Raw genomic sequence first — 21,741 nt, 5'->3', positions numbered from 1 at the left:
TGCTCTCCCTCCTGGGAGCATGCCCATGCCTGCCCTTTCCCCCTATTAGACTGACTAAACTCCAAAACACTCCAAATGCTGGTGAGCTCCCAGGTATTTACCCAAATGAGTTGAAAACTTATGTCCACACAAAGACCTGTGAACAAATGTTCCTAACAACTTTATTCATAATTGCCAAAATTTGGAAGCAAGCACGATGTCCTTCAGTAGGTAGATGTATAAATAAATTGTGGTACACCCGTGCATTGGAATAATATTCAACCATAAAAAGAAATGAGTTATCAAGCCACAAAAAGACACAAAGAAAATTTAAATGCTCTTTTTTTTAAAAATATATGTTTTATTGATTTTAGGAAGAGAGAAAGGAGGAGAAAGAGTGAGAAACATCAATCAGTTGCCTCCAGGCAATCAAACCCTGGTATGTGCCCTGACTGGGAATTGAACTGGCGACCTTTCGAAACAGGAATTTTAGGGATAAAATTTGACAGATTTAGGAAATTTTACAAATTAAGAGGACAATGGAAGAAGCACAGGACTGAAGAACAGCAAAAGGTACATTTCCATAGAATAGGGAAGCTGAAAGGCTGCAACAGGTGCATTTCCACAGAATAAAGGAGCTGGGAACAGCAAAAGGTCTATATTTACAAAATAAAGAGAAGGAGCCCTTCATCCAGAAGGAGAAAAAGAAAGCCCAAAGGGAATAGGAAAACAATAAGGAAAGGGGGGGCGGGGAGAGAACCTCACATGTCCCAAGTGAAGTTCAACCTTTGAGCCCAGGAGTTACTATAGTAACCAGTCCAAGGGAATAGTGACCACTCAGAGGGGATATCAAGGCACCAAGAACTGCAGCCTTTATAAGCCATAGGGAACAGGGACTCAGTGGGACCCTTTCCACCTCCCCACGTGGGAGTCTGTACTTGTTCTTCAATAAATCTCCACCTTTGCTATAGGACTCTCTGTCTGTGGATTCATTCTTCAACTCCAGGGGACAAAGAATCTGAGTTCCAGTCCAAAAATTCTGTTTCAAATTGGTGTGTTGGCCAGGAATTTCTCCCTAAGTCAGTCAACCCTCTCCACATCGAACGGTGAGTAGCCACGGAGTCTGTCCCTCTGTCCCTTTTCTGTCTCTTGTATGATTTCGGAGGCTGACGGCTGTCCACCAATCACTTAAACTTGGCTGCCATCTAAAAAGCGGGTCTCCCCTCCTCCTCCTCCTCCTCCTCTTCCTCCTCCTCCTCCTCCTCCTCCTCCTCCTCCTCCTCCTCCTCCTCCTCCTCCTCCTCCTCCTCCTCCTCCTCCTCCCTAGATGTATTCTCCAGGGCCAAAACCAAAGCGGGCATGGATCAGTCAAGTAAAGGTCACTATGGCAACTGCGGCTGCAAAAAAAAAGTCTCCCATGTAAGGATAAACTGGTGCCAGGTCAGGAGCGTTAGGCTTCCGCCAGTCGCAAGTCAAAGCCCAGCCATCGACTAAATGAGTGCTTGGGTCCCTGCCCAGCTCCGAAGATCAAAGAGGCAATTCCTCCCCCTGGTTCGAGAATCTCAAATGTCCTTAGGTGAGTACAGGACCTTGCAGGGGTGTCTGGGTTGTTGAACCCTAAAAGCCGTGCAGGGGCCTCACAGAAACAACACGTGTAATTAAATTCTGACCTGTCCAGGGGATGCAAATAAGGTTGGTCACCCAGCTTTCTGGGTCCTCGTGGTTGTCCTAAACAGCCTAGATAGAAACTGATACACCGTTCCAAGAAAACAGCATGTTGCTGATCCACTCCATACGCCCACTCCCCTCGCCCAGATCCCAAGCAGGTTTTAATTGGGGAATCATCTGCCTTTTTCTTCTGCTCTCTATCTCAGTCAGGTCAAATAGTATCCAGCCAAGACGGTTGCCTCCACAGTCCAGGTCCCACTAAGCCTAACTCCTCAGTCTCCGTTTGTGCGGGCCTTTATAGTAAGGCTCCTAAGGAAAAACTTCTAGGCAAGAGTTAAGAAAGGGAGGGCCAGCTAACTGTTTTCCACTCCTGGCATATGAGCATGGCCCTGGATCTTCCCATCAGGCGTAACAGGAGTTAATCACAGCCCTTAGCCGCTTCTGCCACCACCCCTGTAGAGGTTTTAGCCTTTCAGAGAATTCAGCATGACAGCCAGACACAGCTGTTAAGTTAGCCCATTAATTACTAGGTAACTGGCCTCTCGTCTTTATTGTGATTCTGTAATATGGTCGCACACTCTCAGGAGTGTTCTTAAAAGCTTCATTTTCGCCATGTTTTTATTTCCCAGTCCGTCATTTGAAATTTGGAGAGATGAGACATTGCTCACAATTTAGGGATACTTCCGGGACTTCTGTAACCGAGGGAAAGGCTAGTTCAAGGGGAGGCGCCCCACCCAATTTTGGGTCACCTCTTGGCCTGAGTCCCATCTCTTCACGGGTGCTATAGAAGAGGCCCCAGATGGCTTTTCTTTAGAAAATGGTGAAAATGAAGCAAGGGGAATAGACCTGAGGCAAGCCACATGGCCAAAATAGTCCATTGGAAGAATGCTGAGGTTCTGGGAAGGGTCAGTCCCCCAAACCTGGGACGAGAGACATTGCTTTTTTAATGGAGTGCTTTCTGGAGTGTCTGGATTGTGCGCACTTGTAAATATAGTGTATAAGAGTGTTTCTACTGATGTTTCCTGTTGATGTCTGAATCAATTGTTTAAAGATAGGGAACGTCCCACTTTGCTGGGGCCCAGCTGCTTGTGGACAGGCGGAACATGTGGCAGAGTCTGAATCCTGAGAGTCGTTTTGTCTGCAATGTACCTTGGTTACTGATTCTTTGCTAGCTTAGTTTGCTCTTCGCTGTTTTTATGAACATAGGAAGCCTTCTGTCTCTGCTCTGTGTAGGCTTTGTGCCACTCAGAACCAAAGGTTATTTTACTGTGCTGGATTAAGATTTTAAGATTCTAAGACTAATTGGAAAGTGTAAAATTTGTGAAGGTTACATATATGTTAATCCCGGGAAGTTTAAACAAAGACCACTAGCTAAAGTTGTAGCCTGCCTGTGGTTGACAAACCACTGTCATCCCCGCCTGGGGCGAAGTGGGAGGGGGGAAGGAAAAAAAAAAAAAGAGCAGTTTTACTCAGACAAGTGGCTTTTGGTTCCAAAAGCGGCAGAATAAGAGGTGTCACTGGCCAAACCTGTGCGGGTGCTTAGAAAAGAAGCAGGGTGGGGGAAATTTACAAAGCCCTGTCCAGCATCGCATCCATTAAACATCCCGTAGGCAGCTTAGGTATTAATAGGGACGGGGGACCAGGTGGTCCTCACCTGCCTCTGACATCACAAACCCACGCAGGCTGGCTGAAGTGGAACTGAGGCTGGCTAAGGGGCAGCTGCTTCTGTGCCCTTGGGGGCACGGCAGCAATGGAAGGTAGGCTTGTCCACCCTGCATTTTCTCTGTGACATTCAAAGTATATCGTATCTGTGATGTTACTAAGATATAAAAATTGAATGGCCAAATTGAAAATAATTCTGTGGTCAAGACCAAATCTTTAATATTAAGAGTGGTTTAAGTTTTAATAATCTTTAAATTAGGTATATTTGACAGCTTTTCTGAATATAATATTTCAAGAATTTAACTGAGAGACAGCTTTGTGATACCCTGAGGGCCCTGAGGTGACATAAAGATTTATTCTCTCTTCCTAAAAAGAAATATTTTGAACTAAATTAGACCAATGCAATATACTTGAGATTGCATGAGGAAACTCTGCCAAAAAAAAATTAATAGCAATGTTCTATTTGAAATACATATACTTTGTTATAGAAATTTCAATCTGCTTCAGGAAAAATAAAAAATAACAACTTACACAGATTCAAAGCCAAGTTTAAACAGGAAACTTTCAGTCAGGGAAAAAGGGCAAGCGTGATAATTCTCTGTCTGCCAGTGACATTCTGGGGGGTTTACGTTTCTTTTATTAGGATTTATAAATGGTTTTCAATGCTTTAATGCACTGTCTGCAATAAGCCATGTGCCACATGTTATATATACAAATGTTGTACTAGAAGGTTGTTGTCTCAGAATATTATAAAGCAAGGCTTTTATCAATTGCATTTTAAATAAATCTATAACCATGCCACTATTAAATTTTTTCATTGGACAGCCATTGCCTTACTTTGGTGCATTTAAGTCTTTAAAAAAAAAACCCAATGCCGAAGCCGGTTTGGCTCAGTGGATAGAGCGTCGGCCTGCGGACTGAAAGGTCCCAGGTTCGATGCCGGTCAAGGGCATGTACCTGGGTTGCGGGCATATCCCCAGTAGGAGATGTGCAGGTGGCAGCTGATCGATGTTTCTCTCTCATCGATGTTTCTGACTCTCTATCTCTCTCCCTTCCTCTCTGTAAAAAAATCAATAAAATATATTTAAAAAAAAAAAAAAAAAAAAAAAACCCAAGGAAAGGACTCTGACTTACTCTAAATTGCAGGCTTCTAAGCAGGTCATATGTTTGAACTAAAAGGTGTTTATAAAACTTCAGGAAAGTATTAATTAGAAATAATAACTAAAATATATATATAGAAGGTGGCACTCCTTTCCTAGCATACCTGAATAAAATAGGCTTTAAAAAGAAAGTTTAAAAATCTCTTCCACCGGGAAGAGAAAATGGTGGAGGTATAAGCGGACGTGTCCTGTGCCTTGTCCTGGAGCAGATAAGGGTGAGCAGCTGAAACGGGTAACATTCAGCCCGAATAGGTAGAGGATTTTCAGCTGAGAGATTGTCTGCAGCTAGGAAAGACTGAGAACCCCCCAGGGAAAAAAAAGGACGGTTGGAGACTGTGGCTGAAGCCTCTCCTGGTGCGCCAGCTAAGCAGCAGAGACTGCGCCATCTTGGGTGGTTGTTGCCGGCATCCAGAGACCAGCTACTAACCTGGAAACAAGGGATCTCAAGCAGCGTGACTGCGTGAACTCAGACGAACACTGCTTCTTCTCACGGAAAGGTTGGACATCCCCTAAAGGTGCGGTTTGCAGTTCGGGTTGGAGGGAGGACCGAGCTCGCGTGCGCGGGGCGGAATCTGCGCCCCACAGAGTCCGCAGCCGTTGGGACCAGCGTGACCCACGAGTGGGGAAGGGGCCCCACAGGGCTGCTGGCAGAAGGGAACGCGAAAAATGAGCCCATAGCTGGACTGGATGTAAAGGAGCAGCCTTGGACTTTGCCAATCTGCTGGCTGCTTGGTGCCAGGGGCGAGTGGGCGCGCGGAGACTGCGCGCGGAGACTGGGCGCAGACCTGGAAGGTGGAGGCTTGCGAATTCGCACAACTATCAGGCTCTTGTTACAGTTCCCCTTAGATCCGTGCATTTGATTATTAAACCCAGCACATGGGATTCCCCAGTTGGGGTCATTCGCAGAGCCTGTAGGGGAAAGATCTTTTTGGGGAGCCTGGGAAACAGCGGACAGTGGCAAGGAACCAGCTCTGGGCAGTGGTCTTTCCCGAATCAGTTCCAAATACCATAGAGGACAAAACCCTACTGATAGAGAGGACTTAGAGCCTCGGAGGTAAATCCAGACACACTGCCACCCAGAGGCAGAGCCATGAACTGTCTCTTTTGCAATCACAAATAAAGGCAGTCTGGTAAAAAAATACAACCTGCCTTAAAATCAGGTCTGTGGTTTACTGCACAGAGGGACAGTGTATCGCAGGGAAGTTCAACACTCCCCTGAATGCCTGGCAGGACTGAGACGTGCCAAAAAGAAGAGTGGAAGATCTGAAGCACCTTCACTTCCGAATATTTTTATATATATTTTTTTTAATTCTTTTTTCACCATTTCATTAAGAACCTATTTTATTTATTTATTTATTTTTTATTTTTTTCATCACCTGATTTTACCTTTTTAATTACTACATTTTTTAACCAGTATTATTGCTATCCTTTTACCATTTTTTCAAGGGTCATTTTATTTTTTATTATTTTTTTTTAGTTTTCTTTATTTTATTTTGGGATTAGTGTTCTACACTCTATTTTCATCGTTCCTTTAGCATCATTTCTCTCTATCTCACATTTACCCTTAAGCCAAAACTCTCTTCCTCACTTTTCCCCTTTTGTTGTCCTGTTTCTCTTACCCTATTCCTGCTTTGGATTTTACCTATTCCTTCTTTCTACCCACTGTCTAAATTTCACCCTACTTATATATCTAATTTCCAATCCCTCGCTCTCCCCATACAAATAGCCTCTTCCCCACCTCTATTTCATTCTCTTAATTTGTTTTTGTTTTTGTGGTTGTTGTTTTTTTTTTGTTGGTTGTTTTTTTTTTTGGTCTTTTTGTGTTTTGGGTTTTTTTTTCTCTCCCTTTTCCCAATCTCATTTCGGCACTCCTTTTTGTTTTTTATTTTTCTCTCTAATATTTTTCTCTTTTTTCTTCTTTATCCCCTAATTCTCTTTGCTCGGGGGGGTCACCTTTATTTGGGGTTATTAATATCGTGAATGCATTTAGTTCGGTGCCTTGTACGTTGTGCCTTGTTGTGTTGTATTTTGTGCCTTTGAATCAGCGCAACAGAGAGAGATCTACATAACCAAACACCTTGAGAAGAGAAATCATGGTGAAACAAAGAACCAACCCAAATATGAAAGAAAAACAGGCATCATCAGAAAAGGAAGTAAACGAAATAGAGGCAATGGAGGCAAGCAACCTGTCAGAGAAAGAATTCAGAGTAATGGTCATAAGGTGGATGAAAAGAATGGAAGACCAATTCAACAGTATGTGTAGGAACCAAGAGGAAATGAAGAAGAACCAAGAGGAAATGAAGAGAAATCAAGAAGAAATGAAAAACGACATCACTGCCATAAAGAACTCAATAGAAAGCATCAACAGTAGACTAGAAGAAGCAGAGGACTGTATCAGCGAGCTAGAAGACAAGGTAGAAAAAAATACCCAAACAGAACAGCTTCTAGAAAAAAAAATTAAAAAGCAGGAAGAGAGCCTAAGAGAACTCTGGGACAATGCTAAACGAAACAACATCCGAATAATAGGGGTGCCAGAAGGAGAGGAAACTGAGCAAGGAATAGAAAACCTGTTTGAAAAAATAGTAACAGAAAATTTCCCTGATATAGGGAGGAAAAAACTCACACAAATCCAAGAAGCTCACAGAGTCCCAAACAAAATGAACCCGAAAAGACCGACACCAAGGCACATAATAATTAAATTGTCAAACACCAACGACAAAGCAAGAATCTTAAAAGCAGCCAGAGAGAGACAGAAAGTTACCTACAAAGGATCCCCCATCAGACTAGCGACCGATTTCTCAACAGAAACACATCAGGCAAGAAGGGAATGGAATGAAATATACAAAGTCATGCAAAGGAAGGGTCTGAATCCAAGAATACTATACCCAGCGAGGCTATCAATCAAAATTGAGGGTCAAATCAGGAGCTTCACAGACAAAAATGGTCTACGAGAGTTTATTACAACCAAACCAGCAATGCAAGAAATGCTAAAGGGTCTGCTGTAAATAGAAAAAACAGGAAACAAAGAAGGAACGCAGCGGTAAAGAACAAAAATGGCAACTAACAAGTTTCTATCAATAATAACTTTAAATGTAAATGGATTAAATTCCCCAGTCAAAAGGCATAGGGTAAATGAGTGGATAAGAAAACATGACCCATATATCTGCTGTTTACAGGAAACCCACCTCAGAAAAAAAGACGCACACAGACTGATGGTGAAGGGATGGAAAAAGGTTTTTCAGGCCAATGGAAGTCAAAAAAAAGCCGGGGTAGCAATACTTATATCTGACAAATTAGATCTCAAAGTGAAGGACATAAAAAGACATCAAGAAGGCCACTTCATAATACTAAAGGGAGCAGTCCAACAAGAAGAAATAACTCTGGTAAATATATATGCACCCAATATAGGATCACCCAAATATGTAAGAAATCTTCTGGAGAAGATCAAGGGAGAGATTGACAGCAATACAATCATAGTAGGGGACCTTAACACCCCATTATCGCCACTGGACAAATCCTCTAAACAGAAACTCAGCAAAGAAACATCAATCCTAAATGACTCACTAGATCAGATGGAATTAACTGACATCTTCGGAACATTTCACCCCAAAGCCACAGAATATACATTCTCCTCAGGTGCACATTTGTCATCTTCAAAGATAGACCATATATTGGGTCACAGACAAAGTCTCTTCAAATTCAAGAAAATTGAAATCATATCAAGTATCTTCTCAGACCACAAAGGCATAAAACTGGAAATCAACTACAACAAAAATAATCCAAAAAAATCAAACACATGGAGACTAAATAGCATGCTATTAAACAACGACTGGGTCACCAGTGAGATCAAAGAAGAAATAAAAAACATCATGGCAATGAATGACAATGAAAACACAACAATCCAAAACCTATGGGACACAGCAAAAGCAGTCTTGAGAGGGAAGTTCATAGCTCTACCAGCCTACTGCAAGAAACAAGAAACAATGAGAATAAATGACCTAACTCTACAACTCGAAGAATTAGAAAGAGAGCAACAAAAAAAGCCCACTGTAAGCAGAAGGAAGGAAATAACAAAGATCAGAGCGGAGATAAATGACATAGAGACCAAAAAAACAATACAAAAGATCAACAAAACCAAGAGCTGGTTCTTTGAAAGGATAAACAAGATTGATACACCTCTAGCCAGGCTCACCAAGAAACAAAGAGAGAGGACCCAAATAAACAAAATCAGAAATGAAAGAGGAGAAATAACAACAGACTCCATAGAAATACAAAGGATTGTTAGAAAATACTATGAACAACTCTACTCCAACAAACTAGACAACCTGGAGGAAATGGACATATTCTTAGATAAATACAACCTTCCAAAACTTAACCAGGAAGAATCTAAAAATCTCAATAGGCCAATAACTATGGAGGAAATCGAAGCAGTAATCAAAAAGCTTCCAGCAAACAAAAGCCCGGGGCCAGATGGCTTCACAGGGGAGTTTTACCAAACATTCAAGGAAGACCTAAAACCTATCCTCCTCAGACTATGTCGAAAGATCCAAGAGGAAGGAACACTTCCCAGCTCATTCTATGAAGCCAACATCACCCTAATCCCAAAACCAGATAAAGACAATACAATGAAAGAGAATTATAGGTCAATATCCCTCATGAACATAGATGCCAAAATCCTCAACAAAATCCTAGCAAATCGGATCCAGCAGTACATCAAAAAGATCATACACCATGACCAAGTAGGATTTATCCCAGGGATGCAAGGATGGTACAATATCTGCAAATCAATAAATGTGATACATCACATAAACAAATTGAGAGAAAAAAACCACATAGTCATATCAATTGATGCGGAAAAAGCATTTGACAAAATCCAACACCCTTTCTTGATAAAAACTCTCAGCAAGATAGGAATTGAGGGATCATACCTCAACATAATAAAAGCCATATATGACAAACCCACAGCCAACATCATAATCAATGGGCAAAAACTAAAACCATTCCCCCTAAAAACAGGAACAAGACAGGGATGCCCCCTCTCACCACTCCTGTTCAACATAGTACTGGAAGTACTAGCCATTGCGATCAGACACTAAGAAGAAATAAAAGGCATCCAGATTGGAAAAGAAGAAGTAAAACTGTCCTTATTTGCAGATGACATGATACTGTACATACAGAACCCTAAAGACTCCATCAAAAAATTATTAGACTTAATAAATGAATTCGGCAATGTAGCAGGATACAAAATTAATGCTAAGAAATCCATGGCATTTCTTTACACCAATAGTGAACTTACAGAAAGTGAAACTACAGAAGCAATCCCATTTACCATTGCACCAAAAAAAATAAAATACCTAGGAATAAACTTAACTAAGGAGGTAAAAGACTTATATGCTGAAAACTACAGGACACTGAAAAAAGAGATATAGAAAGACATAAACAGATGGAAGAATATACCGTGTTCATGGATTGGTAGAATCAACATCATCAAAATGTCCATACTACCCAAAGCAATTTATAGATTCAATGCAATCCCCATTAAATTACCAACGGCATATTTCACAAATCTAGAACGAACGTTCCAAAAATTCATCTGGAATAAAAAAAGACCCCGAATAGCTGCAGCAATCCTGAGAAAACACAAAGTAGGTGGGATCTCAATACCAGATATCAAACTGTATTACAAAGCCACTGTTCTTAAAACAGCTTGGTACTGGCACAAGAACAGACATATAGATCAATGGAATAGAATAGAGACCCCAGAAATCGACCCAAACCACTATGCCCAATTAATATTCGACAAAGGAGGCAAGAGCATTCAATGGAGTCAAGACAGTCTTTTCAATAAATGGTGTTGGGAAAATTGGACAGATACATGCAAAAGGATGAAACTAGATCACCAACTCACACCATACACAAAAATAAACTCAAAATGGATAAAAGACTTAAACGTAAGACGGGAAACCATAAAAATACTAGAGGAATCCACAGGCAGCGAAATCGCAAACATATGCCGAAGAAATTTCTTTTCTGCTAATGCTCCTAGGGCAATGGAAACTAAAGAGAAAATAAACAAATGGGACTACATCAAAATAAAAAGCTTTTGCACAGCAAAGGAAACCATCAAAAAAACAACAAGAAGACCCACTACATGGGAGAACATATTTACCAATGATACCACCGATAAGGGTTTAATTTCCAACATATACAGGGATCTCATGAAACTTAACAAAAGGAAGATAAACAATCCAATAAAAAAATGGGCAACGGACCTAGATAGACACTTTTCGAAAGAGGACATACAGAAGGCAGAAAGACATATGAAAACCTGCTCAAAGTCACTAATTATATGAGAGATGCAAATCAAAACGACAATGCGTTATCATCTCACACCTGTCAGAATGGCTATCATCAACAAATCAACAAACAACAAGTGTTGGAGAGGATGTGGAGAAAAAGGAACCCTTCTGCACTGCTGGTGGGAATGCAGACTGGTGCAGCCACTGTGGAGAACAGTATGGAGCTACCTCAGAAGACTAAAAATGGAACTCCCATTTGACCCTGTGATCCCACTCCTAGGAATATATCCCAAGAAACCAGAAACGCCAATTAGAAAGGATATATGCACCCCTATGTTCATAGCAGCACAATTCACCATAGCTAAGATTTGGAAACAGCCTAAGTGCCCATCAGCAGATGAGTGGATTAGAAAACTGTGGTACATATACACAATGGAATACTATGCTGCGGTAAAAAAAAAAAAGGAACTCTTGCCTTTTGCAACAGCATGGATGGAACTGGAGAGCATTATGCTAAGTGAAATAAGCCAGTCAGAGAAAGATAAATAACACATGATCTCACTCATTTGTGGATTATAGAGAACAACATAGACTGATGAAAAAGGACAGACCCAAAGACAGAGAAACAGCGATCAGGCTATCAATCCCCAGAAGGAAAGTAGGGGAGGGCGGGGGTAAGGGGAAGAGATCAACAGAAGGACTTGTATACATGTATATAAGCCAAACCAATGGACATGGACAACGGGGGGATGGGAGCATGAGTTTGTGTGTGGGGGGGAGGTTGAGGGTTAAAGGGGGGGATGAGGACACATTTGTAATACCTTAACTAATAATAATTAAAAAAAAATCTCTTCCACCAATATTCACCATTAATAAAAACTAAAAAGGTATGTCTTTTAGTTTCCTGTAAAGTCAACTAGCATATCCCTCTCTCAGTGGGGAAGCAACCAAGTTGGTTGCCCAGCCTAAAAGAAGGTGACATTTTTAAGGTTTGAAAATAAACAGCAGAAATTAAGGGTCACTAAAAACTAAAAGTTAAGCCAGTGAGCAGGGAGTTTAAAATATAAAATCAGTCAGAGGATGAATCCTTTAATGACGAGGGCATACGAGGGTGGGGATCAGAGCTGTTTATACTTTTCCTGGAATCCCTGGATATTGGCCAAACCAGGGTTCAGGGTACTGTGTAAACTCTCTTAAGTCCTCATCCTAGAGTAGACCCCTCGGAAATTCAGTTCAGCAGGCACTCCAACCCATCCAGTTCAGTGGGTACTTTAAACATTACAGCCACTCGGGACCTTTTAAATCACAGTCGAGGGACCTGAGAGCAAGACACGGGGTATGCACGCTTCCCCCACGAGATAGGGAGCTCGGGTTATCACTGAGGTGGTCAGTGCGGCTAGTCCATCCGGCAACCTTGTTTGCGGCCGTATGTGGGCAAAGAACCCCTTACTCCTAGTTTGAGCATGGGGACTCCCTTTAGCCTTGTCCAGGTGGGGGACGCCTCACTGACAAGGACGTCTTTGTAAGCACAATGGATACAGGAAACATCCTTGTGTACTTCTTTTTCTTCTTTCTTTCAGATGGAAAGCGTGTTCTCTACACTACAAAAAGACAGTCCATTAGGATGGATCCTCAAGAATTGGGATAACTTTGACCCACAAACCTTGAAAAGAAAGCGCCTGATTTTTTTTCTGCACTCAGGTTTGGCCTCTACCAACTAGCAAATGGAGAGAGTTGGCCCTCAGAGGGAAGCCTCAGGTATAACACCATCCTACAATTAGATCTTTTTTGTAGGAAAAACAGGAAATGGTCAGAAGTTCCACATGTCCAAACTTTCTTTACCCTAAGGGACAAGCCAGATTTATATTAAAAATGTAAAGTAAATCCCTCACTCCTGGCAGTAACAACCCAGAGTCCACCAAGGGAGAAGGGGGAGGCCGCGCCCCCGCCCAGGGCTGAGCCAACCTTAGCTTGCCCCAAAACAGATGAAGGATCTGGCCATACTTCAGCCCATCCCGGGACATGAGACAAATGAAAAGTGACCTAGGAAAGTTCTCAGAAGATCCTGACAAATACATTGAGGTCTTCCAAAACCTCATTCAAGTATTTGATCTCTCATATAGAGACATCATGCTCATATTAAACCTGACCCTCTCAGCCACTGAAAAGCAAAATATACTAGGGAAAAAAAGAGAATTTGGGAATGACCATTTTCTTACTTATGCTGGGGGAATAGAGGACTCTGAGGAAAGAAACAGGGATTTCTTAACAGGACAAGAGGCAGTTCTCCTCATGGACCCTCAATGGAATCCTGAAACTGAGAGGTGGGAAATGAAGCACTGCCAGTTTTGTATTATAGAAGGCCTCAGACGTAGCAAAACAAGCCTGTCAACTACTCTCAATTAACTACCATTAATCAAGGGGCTGGCGAAAACCCCTCGGCTTTTCTAGAAAGGCTCAAGGAGGCGTTGGCTAAGTATACTAACATTACCCCAGATCCAGAATTCGGACAACTAATTTTAAAGAACAAATTTATCACTCAGGCTGTCCCAGACATCGGGAAAAAATTGCAGAAATTGGCTATTAGTCCCAAGAATACTTTAGAGAATCTCCTGAAGATTGCCACCTCTGTGTTCTAGAATAGAGACCAGGAGGAGGAAAGAGGAGAAACAAGAGACCAGACTAAGGCGACAGAAATAGAGAAGATTATAGTAGCCATGCTTCGGGAAAGCAGAAGCCCCCAGTCAGAGCCCGGAGGCAAACCGTCAGTCCCAGTCACCTGCTACAACCGCAGACAGGGTGGACTTATGCACCGGAATTGCCCCAAGAGGCATATTAGACCCCTAAAGCCCTGTCCTGTCTGCCAAGGAAACCACTGGAAGTCAGACTGCCCCTGGAGACTGAGGTCCCTTGGGGTGGGCTGGCGACCAGTTTTCCCAATAGGACTAACGGGGCCTGGGGTCTCCCAACCTGGCTCCTCAGAGGACTGCCATTCCACCCAGGAGCCCCGGGTAAGCCTGACAGTGGAGGGCAAGGAAATTAATTCCCTCCCCAATGCTGAAGCCACCTTCTCTGTACTCCTCCCAAACTTTGGTAAATCATCCTCAGAGGCTGTAGCCATTACAGGCAGGTCTGGGAAGCCAATAAGGAGATATTTTTCTCAGCCTTTAGGGCGTAGCTGGAGTAAGTCCTTCCTTTCCCATGCCTTCCTGCAAAAAGCCTCATATTCACATCAGAAACAATGTCCTCTCAACCCTGAGGCTCTAGAAGGATTCAATACTCTAATAGGTCATCTGTTTTAGAAGCCCAAGGTTTACTGAAACCATTTCATAGTCCTTACAATACCCCCATCTGAGGGATACAAGCGCCTAACAAAGGGGGAGGACTATCCTATATAATAAAAGGGTAACATGCAAATTGACCCTAACAGCAGAATGACCGGGAATGACTGGTCTCTACGACACACACTGACCACCAGGGGGCAGACGCTCAACACAGGAGCTGCTTCTTGGTGGTCAGTGCGCTTCCACATGGGGAGCACTTCTCAGCCAGAAGCTGGCTCATGGCTGGCCAGCACAGCAGCGGTGGCAGGAGCCTCTCCCACCTCTGCGGCAGCACTAAGGATGTTCGAGCGGGCCTAAGCTGTTAGTTGGATATCGCCCAAGGGCTGTCTGACTGCCAGCTTAGGCGCGGGCTCCCCAGGGAGCAGACCTAAGCCTGCAGGTGGACATCCCCCAAGGGGTCCCAGACTGTGAAGAGGGCACAGACCAGGCTGAAGGCCCTCTCCTCCCCCCACTCCCGTGCATGAATTTTCATGCACTGGGCCTCTAGCTTCTTATAACTAGTAAATAAGACAGTGATTCCTATCCAGCCAATTGTCCCTAACCCGTATGCTTTACTTGCCCAGACTCCAGAGGACACCAAGTAGTTTACAATACTAGACCTCAAGGATACCTTCTTCTGTATACCCCTACATCCTAACTCACAGTCCCTGTTTGTCTTTAACACATTGTTGGCGGGTAGTTTTTATCGAGCGCTAACAGGTGGTGCGGGCCATTTTTGCTAATTTTTTGCACAAATGGCAACATTCAGTAAAATTATGATAACTTTAGTTCATGTATTTATATGTTACCTGCATTCTACTGCTAGTCTATAAAAAATGTATTAATACGTGTCCCACACTGGTAGAACGTATAAATACGTTTCCCGCATACAATGTGTTAAAAGATCCAATAATTAAAGCAGCCAGCTAATATGGTCAGTACTGCCCCAGGATTTGGGGGAATAGCCCTCATCTATTTAGGCAGGCCTTTAAACAGCCCCAAAGGCCCTTTTACAGGCACCGGCTTTAAGTCTCCCAATAGGTCGGCAGCATCGACTCCTGGATACATCTGTCTCCAGTAAAGCTTTGAACACCAGCCCAGGAGGAGGATGAAGCTGCATTACCCTCAACTGAGTCACCAAATTCCTATTCATGTGAACCTCTAGAGGACCTGAAACTTCTCTTTCAAAGGGATCCTGAAGAGTCAATAAGTACCAAATAAGTAACAGTATACTTATCTGGTATTTCTAGATAAACAATGTTTTCATTTTTTTAGTAATTCTTATTCTGTCTTTTTATAAGTGTCATCTAAACCCTAGGCTGGTACCTGGAGGAGACCTTCCTTGTCCTTACTGAGACCCAGAAATACCACAAGATACTCCTACTTATAGCCCTTCTCTGTAACCCTGGTACAGTAAATTTCTCAAGCCATACCGGCTCCCCGAATCCCTAACTACCTAGTATGTTATAAGTAGCCCAATTCAGGGTCAAATAATCTCAGGTAGATATGTATCTCCCACATCTCTTTCAGAGTAAAATGTGCTAAACCTTAGTCTATAGAACAACATATGCTACCACTACCACCAACCAGAACCACTTCTCAAGCCTCTATAGATTTTCACTCACAGAAAAGCCCTTGATTGAGCAGGGCAAAGTCTATGCCACAAATAACACTTCTTGCTGCAAGCAGCTTAGCTAAAAGGAAGGCCTCATGGCCTCTTGCCCCAGAAGTCTGGGCACCAATTAAAGAAATAATGCCATCCCTATTAGCTAACTCCCTTCCTCAGACCTTGGTTTATACTGTTTTATTATTACTCATCTTTAATCATTGCTTGTTATGTTTCATATCCTCCCATTTAGAAGCCCTAAAGCTACAAATGTTCCTCCACATGAAACCGCAGATGAAGGCCACTGCATCCATCATCCATGGACCCTTAGTTAGCCCACTTCTGATGGGACCCTGACTGCCACACCCCCCAAACTACGACCCCTTTGCCAGCAGGAAGCAGCCAGACAGATCGGTGTCCATTGTCCCCAACAGCAGTTGGGGTTTTCTAATCGGAGGGGGGACTGAAACAGAAATTTTAGGGGTAAAATAGGACAGGTTTAGGAAATTTTAGAAATTAAGAGGACCATGGAAGAAGCACAGGGCTGAAGAGCAGCAGAAGGTACATTTCCATAGAATAGGGGAGATGAAAAGCTCCAACAGGTGCATTTCCACAGAATAAGGGAGCTGGGAACAGCAAAAGGTCTATATTTACAAAATAGAGAAGGAGCCCTTCATCCAGAAGGAGAAGAAAACCCAAAAGGAATAGGAAAACAATAAGGAAGTGGGGGGGGGGGGCGGGGAACCTCACATGTTCTATGTGAGGTTCAGCCTTTGAGCCCAGGAGTTACTATAGTAATCAGTCCAAGGGAATAGTGACCAATCAGAGGGGATATCAAGGCAACAGGCTCTGCAGCCTTTATAAGCCATAGGGAAAAGGAACTCAGTGGGACCCTTTCCCCCTCCCCACGTGGGAGTCCATTCTGTGGGAGTCCATTCTGTGGGACTCCCTCTCCCCACGTGGGAGTCTGTACTTGTTCTTCAGTAAATCTCCACCTTTGCTATACTACCCTCTGTCCTTGGATTCATTCTTCAACTCCCATGGACAAATAATCTGGGTTCCAGTCCAAAAATTCCGTTTCACTTTCAGTGTATGGGAGGATGCTCAACCAACTGAACCACACCAGCCAAGATTTAAATCCTTATTCTTAAGTGAAAGGAGCCATCGTGAAAAGCTACATACTATATCATTCCAAATATATGGCAAAGGCAACACTAGAAAGACAGTAAAAAGATCATTGGTTGCCAGGGTGGGAGGACTGGATAGGTGCATAGGAAATTTTTACAGCAGAGAAACTATTTCGTATGATGCTGTAATGGTAGATACATGACATCACGCTTTGGGCAAAACCCATAAAATTGTACAGTATAAAGCATGACATGCTTTTGGCAAAACCCATAAAATTGTACCATATGATGTAAGCTATGGGTTTTAGTTGTTAGTAACAGATCCATATTGATTTATCAGTTATAAGAAATGTACCACACAGATGTGCCAATGCAAGATGTTAATAACAGGTGAAACTGGGGGGGAGAGGGGAACTGGGCAGGGACAGATAATATGGGAACTGTCTATACTTTCTGTTCAATTTTTCTGTAAACCTAAAACTGCTCTAAGAAATACAATATATTAATGCTTTTTTAAAATAGAGACATATCAACCAATTTAAATTGAACCTATTTTGGATCCTGATTCTAACAAATTAACTGTAAAAAGATATCTTTGAGCCCAGGCCAGTGTAGCTCAATTGGTTGGGTGTTGTCCTGAGGCACTGACAGGTTGTTGGTTCAATTCCAAGTCAGGGCATATGCCCAGACTGCGGGCTTGATCCCCAGTGGGGGGTTTGCAGGAGGCAGCCGATTGATGTTTCTCTCTCTCTTTCCCTCTCTCCCTTTCTTTCTTTCCTTAAAAAAAAAAAAAAAAAAATCAATAAAAAATATTGTTTAAAAAAATCTCTTTGAGACAACTGGGAAAATTTGAATATGGATAAGTAATAGGTAATATTAAAGAATTATTTGGACCAGTTCCAGCTGGGAGTGGGGGAGTTATGGGGTTCTTTTGGGACTGGGTGTTGGTGTCCCTTCTTGAGGTTCCCAGGGTGTACCCTCTTAGGTGAGCAGTGCTGGGAGCAGAATTTTTGTGTGTTTATTTGAGCCAACCTGTTGACAATTGCCAGGAAGCAGAATCTCAACATATTGGGATAATGCTCCAGAGAATGGCAGTTTTTCACCTTGTTTTATACATTACAATTAAAGGAGGAGACATAAGTGGATTGCATGAAATCCACTGGTGATAGATTAGGGAGGTGGAAAAAGCTAAGGGTGGGGGGGGGACCTCTGGGGTCCGATAAAAAAATAAAATGATCGACACATACTTCTTTTACTTAGGTGGGTACAGGATAGTTAATACTCCACAATCAACAAGAACAATGAAGTGATTTATGGCATCAGTCCCAGGGCCCAGGCGCATTTGGTTGTGCCCTGAGAGGTCCAGAAAGAGGGAAGTTACAAGTTACCCTGACATTTCACAGGGATGTTATCTTAGATGCAAAAAGACAACAGGCTCAGTTAAGGTAAAGATTGACCTTTGTCAGGGAAGATACTGTCCTAGGACATGACTACCCACTATAAACTGCTTTTACTTAAAGTTTTAATTTCTGACCATCCTTTGTGGTTACCTCAGGTCTTTGAGTTTGTAAGACTGCCATGCAGGCCTCCCCTGAGCCTGTCAGGTTAGCACAGTGATGGCGAACCTTTTGAGCTCGGCGTGTCAGCATTTTGAAAAACCCTAACTTAACTCTGGTGCCATGTCACATATAGAAATTTTTTGATATTTGCAACCATAGTAAAACAAAGATTTGTATTTTTGATATTTATTTTATATATTTAAATGCCATTTAACAAAGAAAAATCAACCAAAAAAAATGAGTTCGCGTGTCACCTCTGACACCCATGTGATAGGTTCGCCATCACTGGACTAGGCAGAGTATGAGAATTCTCTATCCTATTTCTGCAACATTTCTATAAACCTAAAACTTTTAAATAAAAAGTGTATTTTTGAAAAAGGATCTTCCCTAGTTTGAAATGTTTCAAATCTCTTGGAATCTTTATTCCCTGGTCCAAGTCCTCTATAACCTAACTATTCGAAGTGTGGTCATCGGTGAACTTCTCAAAATCTCAGCCCACCCCAGATGTACCAGTCAGGGTCTCCAGAGAAACAGAACCAACTGGATGTAGGTGTGTGAAAAGAATTATTAAAAGAAATTGGCTCATGCAATTATTAAAGCTGGCAAATCCAAGTCTACAATGCAGGCCACCAGCCTGGAGGTCCAGGAGATGTGCAGTCCGGACAACTTATCACTGATGATTATCACTGGTGACATTAAACTTCATCACATGCCTGAGATAGTGTTTGCCGGGCGTTCCCCCCTGTAAAGTTACTCTCTTCTTCTCCTCCCTTTCCGTACTTTTCTCTTTGGAAGGAAGTGAGTATGTGCAAAGGATGTCTGAAAGCAGTCTGCGAGGAAATGCCCCCTCGCTCAGAGTTGGCCTTTTTGTTCCACTCGGCCCTTTGATTGCATCAAGTCTACCCAAGTTAAAGAAAGCAATCTGCTTCACCCACAACTTGCTCTTTTAAATCCAAAAACACCTTCCAAGTGGACACACAAAACTTATTGTCACACCAGACCTGACCAATCTGAGTCCGCATTTTAAAAGGATCTGCCAGGGGATTTCATGCCTATTCAAGTTGAGCAGCATTGCTCTACAAGGCTCCCAAAAAGCTGGAATCCCCTCAGAGAGTTTCAGATCTACATGGTAACAACTCAGAAACAAGGCCTGATTTGTTGTTTTCAACTTGATAACTTTTCTAGCATTTACTGATCTGGAGGTTAGGGGTATCTTCGTAAACCCCAGCCCTCCTTGTGGGGCAAGGGTGACCTTCCCATTGTTCTCCACCTGGACCTCACCAAACCTCTGATCTGGATTATTCAATGACTGGCTTGCAAGTCTTCCCTGGCCACAATGAACTCCCCAAGGTCATCTACCACGTATTTTTTTCCTTTTCCTTGCATATCTTTATTACCCACAATAACCGATGGTCAGGAGAGAGGCCCCTGGTCTGTTCCACCCTCGCCCCCAGCCGCCTCCCAAGACAAGCCGGTTCCTCTGGTCCCTCTTCCTGCGTCAGCAAACACCAGGGGAGGCTGCTGGGAACCTCAGACCTGCAGGGGGCACACCACCCACCTATCAGAGGATTCTAGGGGTGGAATCCTATGAAACTGCCGATATTGGGTTACTTTGACCTACACAATTGGGAACTTTACGGGACTCAACAGGTTTCTGCTGCCTTTTTCCTTCTCCAAAGCTACTTTAGGGGCAGTAGGCGGCCACAGGTAGATAGCAACAGGGCTGCTAATACTCATGGCAATTTACCACCCACAAATGAACACCAAATGTGCAGCATCCACTTCCTAAATCCGAGCCAAACTCTCTCCTTAACCACGCGCGACTCCAGGGCCCTCCGTCAGCCCCCGGTTCCCACTCCTCCGCGGCCCCGGAGGGCGGCCCGGCGCCGGCCCGGAGAGAGCGGCGGACGGACCGGAGCATTGTGCGTCAGGCCCCGCCCCCCAGCCGAACTCCCAGAATTCCGCTGCCCATTGCCCAGTCGCCCACAGCCAAGATGGCGACGGGGGCGGAGTCAGCGCGGCCGCCTCGGGGCGGGGCCGCGGCGACCGGACGGGGCTGAGGGGCGTTGCCAGGCCGGGGGCTGCCCCGGGGTTCGGCGGTCCGGCCCGAGCGCTGCCCTGCGCCGGTAGATCGGCCGCTTGCTCCCCGGAGACGCCATGAGGTCTCCGGTTCCCGGCCAGTCCCCCGAGGGCGAGAAGGTCTCGGACAGCACACCCCTCTTGCAGGGCGCCCCGCAGGCGGAGGCCGGTGAGCCGCGGCGCGATCCGGGGGCTTCGGGCGGCCGTTCGGCGCAGGGATGGCCCGAGGCCCCGCGCCCTGGGTCTGTGGGGCGGGCGGGGTGGGGGAGAGCCAGGCGTGAGGGGGCGCGAGGACCGGGCGACCCGCTTCTGGGCCCGGGGGCGGGCGGGAACCGTGAGGCCAGGTCCCGCCGCGGGTTGGGTGGGACCTCGGCAAGTGGCGCCGCCGGCGATGTTGGGTGGTATCGAGCGGGGGACCCCACGGGAGAATGAATGAACGGGGGGAGCATCTATCAATCAATGAGACCAATAGGCCAAGGGGCGGGCGGAGGACCCCGCGTGAGAGCGAACCGGGGGAGAAACCTGCGAATGGACCGGCCGGACAGAGCTGCCGGCTCTTCCTCCCCGTCCCTCCGGGTTCCCGCAGCTGCACGTCCGCCAGCTTGTGGTCGGGGAGCTCCTTGGGCGAGGAAGGGAGACCAAAAAGGAGGTTTATATCTGTGAGGACGCGGATGGAAATCATTGCATAACCCAGCGACTATCTTGAAATTGTTTGGTAAGAGATAAAAAGTGCTGCGCCCTGTTATTTCCGTCTTGACATTTATGTTAGGAATCAGTTGGGTTATCCTCAAGGGATATCTATAAAAGTCTCTTCCAGGGTAACTTGCCAAAGGTCTTGCAACAAATAGGAACGGGGAATACTTCACAACGCATCCTCCCTGAATGGGGGGAGAAGGGGAAGATATTGTGCTCTTCGCTATTTCTATAATGAAACTTCTTTAAAAGTAATTGAAACTACAGAGCAAAACAGCTTGCGTGCATTCGGTAGTTGCAAAGAAGTGTGCATAAGAAACAGTTGAATTAGAAATTTGACTTTTCCTGACCAAGAACAGTATAGTCCTGTCGTGTCTTCCCAGATGGCAGCCGTAGACGTGGCAGCGTTACAGTGCCGTCTGGCAGCTGGGAGCTTGTGTTGGTGGATGTTCGTGTAAATACTGTACCGCAGGGATGTATTACCTGGGAGTTGGACTTAGTTCCATAAATTGATTTTTTACCCCCTGTGGCATATAATGTTAGCTTTCTATAGTTTTCCTCTGTAAAATAATCTAGTATGGAAATA

General features: G+C 44.1%; 1 protein-coding gene across 2 annotated transcripts in view; it reads left to right on the top strand.

Moving 5' to 3' along the window:
* The first annotated feature begins 20,435 nt into the window (after nt 1-20,435).
* Nucleotides 20,436-21,741, top strand: part of SLC17A5 (solute carrier family 17 member 5) — an 83,746-nt gene continuing 82,440 nt past the window's right edge. For both annotated transcript variants that reach the window (XM_081094512.1, XM_081094513.1), the window contains exon 1: nt 20,436-20,631. In XM_081094512.1, coding sequence (XP_080950638.1) covers nt 20,541-20,631 — 91 coding nt within the window. In that variant the 5' untranslated portion in view covers nt 20,436-20,540. The remainder of the gene's footprint in view (nt 20,632-21,741) is intronic.

Source organism: Myotis nattereri, assembly GCF_964212035.1.
Source record: "Myotis nattereri genome assembly, chromosome: 6".
NCBI classification, from domain to species: Eukaryota; Metazoa; Chordata; class Mammalia; order Chiroptera; family Vespertilionidae; genus Myotis; species Myotis nattereri.
Note: the sequence above shows the minus strand (reverse complement) of the source record. Positions and strands in the feature narration are given on the sequence as shown.